The 10,047-nt window shown below is 49.6% G+C and overlaps 5 protein-coding genes across 5 annotated transcripts; 4 read left to right on the top strand and 1 right to left on the bottom strand.

Annotated features, from left to right (window-relative positions):
• Positions 1–1,280: 1,280 nt before the first annotated feature.
• J056_002683 (uncharacterized protein) lies at positions 1,281–2,217 on the top strand (the record flags this gene model as incomplete). Its single annotated transcript, XM_009271948.1, has 2 exons — positions 1,281–1,422; positions 1,466–2,217. 2 exons carry the CDS (start codon positions 1,281–1,283, stop codon positions 2,215–2,217), a joined length of 894 nt encoding a protein of 297 aa, XP_009270223.1.
• A 293-nt stretch (positions 2,218–2,510) lies between these two features.
• On the top strand, positions 2,511–4,982 carry J056_002682 (putative beta-glucosidase L; the record flags this gene model as incomplete). Its single annotated transcript, XM_009271947.1, has 2 exons — positions 2,511–4,376; positions 4,437–4,982. The coding sequence occupies 2 exons, from the start codon at positions 2,511–2,513 to the stop codon at positions 4,980–4,982; spliced, it is 2,412 nt and encodes an 803-aa protein (XP_009270222.1).
• Positions 4,983–5,246: 264 nt separating this feature from the next.
• On the top strand, positions 5,247–7,262 carry J056_002681 (Heat shock 70 kDa protein; the record flags this gene model as incomplete). Its single annotated transcript, XM_009271946.1, has 2 exons — positions 5,247–5,309; positions 5,355–7,262. The coding sequence occupies 2 exons, from the start codon at positions 5,247–5,249 to the stop codon at positions 7,260–7,262; spliced, it is 1,971 nt and encodes a 656-aa protein (XP_009270221.1).
• Positions 7,263–8,333: 1,071 nt separating this feature from the next.
• J056_002680 (uncharacterized protein) lies at positions 8,334–9,058 on the bottom strand (the record flags this gene model as incomplete). The annotated part of the gene is made up of 2 exons (XM_009271945.1): positions 8,334–8,447; positions 8,861–9,058. The coding sequence occupies 2 exons, from the start codon at positions 9,056–9,058 to the stop codon at positions 8,334–8,336; spliced, it is 312 nt and encodes a 103-aa protein (XP_009270220.1).
• A 157-nt stretch (positions 9,059–9,215) lies between these two features.
• J056_002679 (rRNA-processing protein FCF1-like protein) lies at positions 9,216–10,021 on the top strand (the record flags this gene model as incomplete). The annotated part of the gene is made up of 6 exons (XM_009271944.1): positions 9,216–9,307; positions 9,367–9,446; positions 9,502–9,570; positions 9,620–9,692; positions 9,749–9,899; positions 9,947–10,021. 6 exons carry the CDS (start codon positions 9,216–9,218, stop codon positions 10,019–10,021), a joined length of 540 nt encoding a protein of 179 aa, XP_009270219.1.
• Positions 10,022–10,047: the final 26 nt, after the last annotated feature.

Raw genomic sequence — 10,047 nt, 5'->3', positions numbered from 1 at the left:
AGCAGCAGCAGCAGCAGCAGGGTTAGCTTGAGGAGGGTAGCCGAACTGCGCAGCACCGTATGGCTGCACCTGAGGCAGGTTGTACATCGGTAATTGTCCATATGCGCCGTTGAACTGCGTTGGATCTACTCCACCACTACCTGCTGCTTGTGCTGCCGCGGCTGCTGCTGCTGCTGCCTGTGCATTCTGCTGCTGCATCATATTGTTTGCATTCGCCGTTCTGTCCCTGCCCCAGGAACACTTGATAGGACGACCTTGAATGAGTGTGCCTTGGAGCTGAACAATCGCCATCGAGGCATTCTCGTGGGAGTCCATCTTGACGAAAGCAAAGCCGCGGTCAGCTTGCATACGCACCTCGATTATATAACCGAATGCTTGGAAGATAGGAACTAGATCAGCCTGGGTGGTGTATGGGGTGAGGTTGCCGATATACACCGTGGTGTTGTAAGCAGGGGTCTGCTGAAAGACGGCCTCGTACGAGAGAGGGCCGTTGAAGGCATTCATTGTGGGCATGAGGTCGTTGAGGCGGTGGGAGCCAGTCTGGGTCTTCTGATTGGCCCAGTTGACCCTGATGGCTCTGCTGCCGAGCCACTCGCCGTTCATAGTGGAAATGGCAGACTCGGCATCGGGCTTGTCTCTAAACGAGAGGAAGCCGTAGCCGCGGGACTTGCCGGTATTCATGTCCCACATGACTCTGGCGTCTGAGATGGATTTGAAGCCGGAGAAAGCCTTGGAGAGAATCTCGTCGTTGACTTCTGGGGAGAGGTCACCGACAAATACGTGGAAGTGGTTGGTGGTGTCTTCCTGCTTGTTGTTGCCCTGATAAGCCCAGTTTACGCGTATTTCTACGGCGAGTGAGTGGAGCGAGGGTGTGGAGGGTAATACGCACCAGTATCAAATATTTTTCTGCCGTTTAAAGTTTGAAGGGCGGTTTCAGCAGCGCGCATGTCTGTGTACTCGACGAAGCCGTAGTTCAAACCACCGTGGCTGAAGTTCCTGTCGGGGATAATTTTCACGGATTGCACGTGACCAGCGACAGCGAAGATCTGGGAGGGTGTTAGAGGGGAATAACGGGGCAAGTCGACGCACCTCAGTGAGCATATACTCGGTGACACGTGGAGATAGATTCCCGACGTAGAGGTGAGCTCTACGGTGTTCGAATATCTAGATAAGCATGTTAATAGATACACCCAGATATAAACGCGTTATTCACAGGATTATCTGATGGATTTGACATTTAAATATTTTACGTTCTTCCTTGAAGAGACAACAGCTAATCGATGGACAAATTGGATTCTGATAAAAATTTAAATCTCCTCCTTGGTAATAAGGAGTATTTGGGCCTATTCAACCAATACCTGCAAGGCGCCATCAACCTCTACCAGCTTCATTCGTTTTGTGAAAATTGGCCAGAGACATTGAGTACGTGTAGTTTAGGCGCTGGAAAATACACTAACAGCCACAGAACACTCACACAACAATCTCATTCTCTCTATTCTTCATAATGCTTCCCTTAATAAGCAGCCTATCCATCATATTCCCCCGCCACAGCTCCACCTGGGCTTCGAATCTGAGGCTGTACGCTCTTTGTCGGGTCCAGAGAGACAGCGCATTAAGAAGCTCGTTGGCAGCGGCGGTGACCATGCTGAAGCTCTCCCCTCGCTCCCTCTCTACTCCAACTTTTCCCTATCCTCAGAGACCAAGTTGCTTCCATCGCCCGATAACTTGGCCTCGAGGCTCAATGCCGTGTCTGCCAGCCACTCCCTCTCCGGTGTGGACCCCGAGTGCATCCCCTACCTCCAGTCCTCTCTCGCTCTCTACCTCAAAAACATCCTCCAGGACTCCCTCGATAACTCTCAATCACGCAGTCTCTCTTTAAGCGATGTCCACTACACCCTCTCCTCACATCCTCACCCTGAATCTACAGCCACTCTTCACAAACATCTCAACAGTGGCCTTTTCTTTGACTCAGAGCACCCAGAACACCCAGAACACCCCATAGACCCGTCTCTATTCGTTGAAACAATAGGCTCTCCCTCTCCACCCTCCAACAAATCACGTCCAGACCCCTACCCACTTAAACGCCCCTCCATCCCTGACTCCTCCTTCTCCTTCCCCAACAAACGCTCACGTAAGCCCAAAGCCGTTGTTCTCAGCTCAGATGATGACGAAGATGCCGATGGCGATCCTGATGCTGATTTCCGGGCCCAGTGGTAGAGGTGAAGTTTTTCATGTCTCACTATTCACAGCACGCGACCCACTTTATGGCATTCCAAAATGGCATAACGATATACCCACTCATTACACCACATGTACTATTACATGCATTCACTCAAGACGTTCGAACCGATGGAGATGTTCACGTGCCCGAGCGCATTCCGCACTAAAACCAAGCGTGAATATGAAGATGAATATGCAAGCGCATGAATACGAGCATGTGAACGGAGTGAATAAAAGCATTGTTATCCAGCACCTCCAGCTTTGACCAATCACTAGCGCTGACGAATACGATGAAAGTAAGATTAGCAGTACTCGCAGCAGCTTTAGCGAGTGTTATAGCTCAAGACACAAGTGCAGATGCACCTGCAACCAATCCAAATGCACCTACCGCTAACAACGATGCACCTGCCGACATAGGAGAGGAGCCACCAACGGTGAAACCGGTAGCATTCAATGGAGACAGTGAGCATCTCCCCACACACCCCGACGTTTTCCCCACACCCCAAACTCCTGGTGTAGGTGACTGGGCATCCGCCACCGGCAAAGCGCGCGACCTGGTGTATTCGCTGAGCATCGAAGAGCGCGTCAACCTAACAACGGGAGTGGGGTGGAGTAATGGGCCATGTGTAGGCAATATAGCACCAATCCGCGACGTGTTCCCCGGAATATGTCTCCAGGATGGCCCGCTTGGTGTGCGAGAGGTGGACGGTGCCAGTGCTTTCCCTGCCGGCATCAATGTGGCAGCCACATTCGACAAGAACCTCGCACGCGCTCGCGGACACGCTATGGGAGTGGAGTTTAAAGAGAAGGGGGTGCACGTCGCCCTCTCCCCGTCCATCGATCTCGCGCGCGCACCAACAGGCGGACGCAACTGGGAGGGTTTCGGTGCCGATCCCTATGTCATAGGCGAGATGGGTGCCAAGACTGTATCGGGGCTTCAGAGCGCCGGTGTACAAGCCACAGCTAAGCACTACTTGGCCAACAACCAAGAACATTATCGTACCACATCCTCCTCCAATTTGGATGAACGCGCCGCGCATGAACTCTACCTTCACCCATATCTCCGCGCTGTACAGGCGGGCGTTGCGTCGGTTATGTGCTCGTATAACCACGTACTGCAGTCTTACGCGTGCGAGAACAGCTACCTTCTTAACGGACTCCTTAAGCGTGAGCTGGCATTCCAGGGGTATGTGCAGTCGGATTGGCAGGCACAGTACTCGGGTACACCGTCGGCACTCGGTGGACTCGACATGAGCATGCCCGGTGACTCTACCTTCTACTCCGGCTGGAGCTACTTCGGTGCGAACCTCACAGAGGCCGTCGCGAACGGCACCGTGCCTGAAGAGAGAGTGGACGATATGGCCACGCGTATTGTGGCCGGGTGGTTTATGCTCGGTCAAGACGAGGGAGAGTACCCGCCAGTCAACTTTGATTTCTTCGGCAAAGGTAGAGAAAATGGACCTGTGAAGGACGTGACGCACGACCACGCTGATCTTATTAAGGAGATTGGTTCCGCTTCTACGGTGCTCTTGAAGAACGACGGCGCTCTCCCCCTCAACGGCGACAGCCTCGGTGCGATCGCGGTTGTGGGCGATGACGCTGGCCCTGCTGCTAAAGGACCTAATGGCTGCGTCGACCAGGCTTGCGTCGACGGCACCCTCGCTATGGGGTGGGGAAGCGGCGCTGTCAAACTACCCTACCTCGTCGACCCGCTCGCGGCACTCGAGGAGCGCGGCGCGCAGGACGGGTTCGGCGTCGACAACTGGCTCAACAACTGGGACGTGAACAATGAGGTATTCGAGGGCGTTGTCAGCGGTAAAGACGCCGCACTCGTCTTCGTCAATTCGGATAGTGGTGAGGGGTATCTCACAGTGCAGGGCAACCAGGGCGACAGGAACAATCTGACTGCGTGGAATAACGGCGACGAGGTGGTGAAGAGTGTGGCCGAGAAGAATGCAAACACTATCGTGGTCATACATGCCCCAGGACAGCTCGACGTCGAGGCGTGGATCGAGCATCCGAACGTGACGGCTGTGTTGTGGGCTGGTTTCCCGGGCCAGGAGAGCGGCAACTCTATCACGGACGTACTCTTCGGTTACTTCAACCCATCCGGTAAGCTGCCCTTCACGATGGCTAAGCAGCGCGAAGATTACGGGGTGAGTCGGAGTGCGCGCGTGTATAATCGCCCGGATAACTAACACGCTTCAAAACACCAGACTGAAGTCGTCTACCACGACACATCGCCGATCCCGCAGATCAACTACACTGAGTCAATCTTTGTCGACTATCGCCATTTCCAGCAGGAGAACATTGAGCCGCGTTTCCCATTCGGCCATGGACTCAGCTACACGACTTTCGAGCTGTCTGGGCTGTCGATTGAGGGCGTGCAGGACCAGGATCTGGAGGAGCACGCGGATTACGACGCAGACATGCTAGGCGCGTCTGTGCAAGAATGGCTCCACGAGCCAGCATACAAGGTGACAGTGGATGTGACCAACACAGGGGATGTGCTAGGAGGTGAAATTGTCCAGCTTTACTTGCAATTCCCGCGCGAGAGCGGCGAGCCACCGCTAGTGCTGCGTGACTTCAACAAGGTAGTGCTGGAACCAGGCCAGACTAAGAGCGCAGAGTTCACGCTCAGCCTGTACGACCTCAGCACGTGGCACAGCGAGAAACGCCAGTGGAGAAGACCGGAGGAGGGACTGACGAGCGTCGTAATCGGGACAAGCAGCGCAGACGAGAGGATGGTGCAGTCTTTGTGAGAGCGTGTGTTTTGTAATGAAATGATTAATGCCTTTTTATGCCCTTGATGCACCTTTGGAAGATTTTAACTTGATTCAGACGCAGAAACTTCACGAAGGTTTGCGAGAATGTGGCGGGAGTGGGTATAGGTATAATGAATATAGAGAATACAATCCAGGCGCCTGCACGCCCTCACGCCGTCAAATAAATTTCAAATTGAATTTTACCGTTGCCGTCTTCTCACCTGAGCCTGAGATACTCGCACTCCTTGCATTCAAACAACGATGCTCTCACGCACACTCCGCTCAAGCACATTTGGCAGATTCCCAAGGGCAGTAGCCACGCCTGTGAGTGTATTTGCACATGGTTGTCGCACCACTCACCCGCCTCAGAAACTCGCCACCAGATTGCAATCCAACGGTCGCGCAACTGGCCCAGTGGCTGGTATCGACTTGGGTACAACCAACTCGTGTGTCAGTATCATGGAGGGACAAACCCCACGTGTTCTCGAGAACGCCGAGGGTGGCCGCACCACGCCTTCCGTCGTTGCCTTCTCCAAGGACGGCGAGAGACTCGTCGGTGTCCCTGCCAAGCGCCAGGCTGTCGTCAACCCAGAGAACACGCTTTTCGCTACTAAGCGTCTGATCGGTAGAAAATTCTCAGACAAAGAAATTCAGAACGATTTGGACCAAGTTCCTTACAAGATCGTTCCTCACTCCAACGGCGACGCCTGGGTTGAAGCCCGTGGCCAGAAGTTCTCGCCTTCCCAAATTGGTGCTTTCGTCGTTGAGAAGATGAAGGAGACCGCTGCCAACTACCTCGGCAAGCCAGTTAAACACGCCGTCATTACCGTTCCTGCCTACTTCAACGACTCACAACGTCAAGCCACCAAGGACGCCGGTACTATCGCTGGTCTCGAGGTCATGCGTGTCATTAACGAGCCAACCGCCGCTGCTCTCGCTTACGGTTTAGAGAAAGAAGAGTCTGGTGTCATCGCTGTCTACGATTTAGGTGGTGGTACCTTCGATATCTCCATCCTCGAGATGCAAAAGGGTGTCTTTGAGGTCAAGTCCACCAACGGTGACACTCACCTTGGTGGTGAAGATTTTGATATCGCCCTCGTCAACCACATCATTGGTGAATTCAAGAAGTCTGATGGTGTTGATCTCACCAAGGACAGATTGGCTGTTCAGCGTGTCAGAGAGGCTGCCGAGAAGGCCAAGATTGAGCTTTCCTCCGCTTCACAAACCGAAGTCAGCTTGCCTTACATCACTGCTGACGCCTCTGGTCCAAAGCACCTTAACCTCAAAATGAACCGCTCTCAATTCGAGAAGATTGTCGGTCCACTTGTCGAGCGCACCATCTCTCCATGCAAGAAGGCCCTCGCTGATGCAGGCGTCAAGTCATCAGAAATTAACGACGTCATCTTGGTCGGTGGTATGACTAGAATGCCAAAGGTCAACGAAACCGTTAAGGGTACCTTCGGTCGCGACCCATCTAAGGGTGTCAACCCAGATGAGGCTGTTGCTATGGGTGCTTCTATCCAGGGTGGTGTCTTAGCTGGTAACGTAACTGATATCTTGCTTTTGGATGTTACCCCACTTTCCCTTGGTATCGAGACTCTTGGTGGTGTGTTCACCAGACTCATTACTCGTAACACCACCATCCCAACCAAGAAGTCTCAAGTCTTCTCTACCGCTGCTGACGGTCAAGGCGCCATCGAAGTCAAGATCTACCAGGGTGAAAGAGAGTTGGTCAGAGACAACAAAATGTTGGGCAACTTCCAATTGGTCGGTATCCCTCCAGCACCAAAGGGTGTCCCACAGATTGAGATCACTTTCGACATTGATGCTGATGGTATTGTTCACGTCAACGCCAAGGACAGAGCTACAAACAAGGATCAATCTATGACCATCTCATCATCATCTGGTCTCTCCGAGAAGGAGATCAGCTCTATGGTTGAAGAGAGTGAGAAATTCGCTGAAGCCGACAAGGAGCGTAGAAACGTCATCGAGATGGCTAACAGAGCCGAGTCAATTGCCACCGACACTGAGAAAGCACTCAGTGAATTCGCCTCTCAAATTAATGAAGAGGAGGCAAACAAGGTCAGAGAATCTGTCGGCAAGCTCAGAGAAATTGGCACAAAGGCACAAAGCGGTGAGGAAACTTCTTCGGAAGACATCAAGAACCAAATCGACGAGACCCAACAAGCTTCCCTTAAGCTCTTCGAACAGGTCTACAAGAACAGACAGGCCAACGAGGGCGAGCAGAAGCCAGAGGGTGAGGAGAAGAAGGAGTAGATAAACTAATTAGAAGTAGCGACAAACCTTAACTAAACAAACAATATAAATTGTATTTTTATTACAAAAAATTCATTCACTGCTCATTTATTAAAATAGTTATTCTTCGGGTGCTGCATGCATCTGCTGGTGGTGTGGCTTTGAAATAGTCCATGAAGAATGTGTTAGATGTGTGTGTGTATATATCGCGGGTACTTCCATTCATATCTTAGTGATACCGTTATAAGCCACGAAGAATATTCCAATCTAATAATCAGTCTTTAAGGTTTCACCGGTACTTCTGTCAATGTTTGCATCTCTGCTAGTAATTGGGTTGTCGTTTGATGTGTGCTGTGTAATTTGTACTTTGTGGAATGTTATTGTGTTTTCAATTTGTGCAATTACTTCAAATCGCGCTCATTCCTTCGGTTGAAATGGTGAAAATTCTCAACTATCTCAAATATAGATATAAGTTGTAAGGTTAGTACTGAATTGAATAAAATATATTGAGATAAATTTATAGCACCGCAAAACTAAACAGATCATCAGCTTCAGCCGCTGTATTAATTGCTCAACGAGTTACGTATGTATTTTGCTACAAAAGTGAAAACAACATTAATAGAAGCAGCTATATTAGATATCTTGATAGCTGAGCTGCTCTGGAGTGATACCCATTTCTGATTTGGATTTAAACAGTAATATTCTGACATAATCTGTTAAACCCAGCGTGTGTTCACCGGTAATGAAATATATGCTGTAGGTGGATATGTTAGCAATTTCCGAGTAGCTAAACCACTTAAATTTACAGCGTCTTTATAAGGTAATCCAAGATACACGTTTTAGCTATAAATATGCTGATAAAAAAGACTATTACCAACGTGCCTCTGAATTTCGGAGGAAAGCAGTGAAGGAATTTTTTCAACATGTTTGCTAATATCCTTCACCTCTATCATAAGCATTTTCTTTATAAGCGAACGCTCAAATCATTCCTTCGTTTGAATTGGTGAGAATTTTCCACCACTCAATGGGTCAATTAAACAGTGATTAGAAGACTAAAAAACTAAAAAGCAAACCTTTAAAAACATAATTCAATCACTTTAGTAGCCAAATAGCTCTGGTGAGACCCCGAGTGCTGATTTGGGAGTCAGAGACAACTTGAGATGATTTACGATGTTCAAGGGGACCCATCCGTAAAAGAATTTGAGGCTTAAGTGGCTGTGTTAGAGTGCTTTTGCTTTTTGCCCCATCCCATCTACCTCATGTCGGCCATATATTGCGTTGCGAAGACGATAGCTTTCGTTAAATTTAGCGCAGTGAAGGATAGCAGTAGCTGGGCTTTAAGTTTCTGGCTGAATTCTGACATGATAGACTACGCCATTCCCTGCTTCAAAACTTACCTTAAAATCCAAATTATTTCGTTCAAAGTGATGTGAAAATTTGAGCCGATTTGAGTCAAATCAAGGACAAGTCTAGCTGTGTATATGGGGAATACATTTACATAAAAATACATTGGAATAGCTGTGCATGGGTGTTATGGGGGTGGAAAGTGGGTAATGTGGCACGTACACATTGAGTAGATATTACTGGGCCATTCCCCCGGCGTCATAGTCCTCGTGCACCTCGTCCTGCTCATACTGGTCGTATTCAACATCCTCACCAAGCATACCAGCTCTCAGTCTCTCGAGAGCTGCTTTCGTAGGCGTAGGATCTTTGTAGTTGTCGAGGAAGGCGTTGAGTAATATTTGAGCCTGCTCGTCTGTGACGGGGACTGAGGAAATGGGCTTGAATAGCGTTGGTGGCTGAAGAGGTCTTTCCATTTTATTTGCGTATCTGAGCTGTTGATTGTAGGCGGAAGAAACAGAAAACTTGTTATCAAACGACGGTGATGGTGGGTGAGGCTCATAGACGCAGCCACGCGCTCACAATTTCCAGGGTAAAGCAAAGAAGACGAGGAACTTCGCTCAAGTTAAGCGTATGATAAATCCCAGCGATCCACGCCTCAAGCATAATCAGGAGAAGAAAGATAAGGAGAGGAAGGAGAGAGAGGAGAAGCAAGTGAAGCATACGTGAGTAGGTAGCACTACACACAGTATCATTCTTATTTGCCTTTCTTGCGCTTTCCCAGTCCGCAGCTTTCACATTCCCTCTTCTTTAGTCACAATGAAGCTCTAGCCCCGCCTTATCACGTACTGATTGATACAAATTGTGGGCTGGAATCATTCTCATGCCGTGGATCACCACTCACTACTCCCCTCACCAGTTATAAACTTCAGCTTACAGAATAAGCTCGATTTGGTGCAGGGAATGATGGATTGCTTATTTGCAAAGTGTGAGTTGCTAGGCGTGTATACATAACACTCCTCTTACTCCTTCAACAGGCATCCCTTGTGTCTCTGACTGCGTTATCGCGGAGTTGGAAAAACTTGGTACAAAGTATAGAATGGCTTTGAGGTGAGCGTTGTTGTGTAGCTATATAGAGCTATCACTCATCTCCCACAACCTCACAGAGTCGCGAAAGATCCACGTTTCTTGCGTATTCCTTGCTCTCACAAGGGTACATACGCAGATGACTGTATAATACAGCGTATACAAGCGCACAAGTGTTATATCGTCGCAACTTGCGATAGAGAGCTTAGAAGGAGGGTCAGAAAGGTTCCTGTGAGTAAGGAGCTTAGGTGAATTATTCCACTCACACCAGCACAAAGGGAATCCCGCTCATGTACATTGTAAATCATCGATACGCTATAGAGAGACTGCCTGACCAAGGAGCTCCTTTGTAAAATGTAATACATAAAGTCACAATGCA

This window comes from Wallemia ichthyophaga (genome assembly GCF_000400465.1).
Source record: "Wallemia ichthyophaga EXF-994 unplaced genomic scaffold scaffold24, whole genome shotgun sequence".
NCBI classification, from domain to species: domain Eukaryota; kingdom Fungi; phylum Basidiomycota; class Wallemiomycetes; order Wallemiales; family Wallemiaceae; genus Wallemia; species Wallemia ichthyophaga.
Note: the sequence above shows the minus strand (reverse complement) of the source record. Positions and strands in the feature narration are given on the sequence as shown.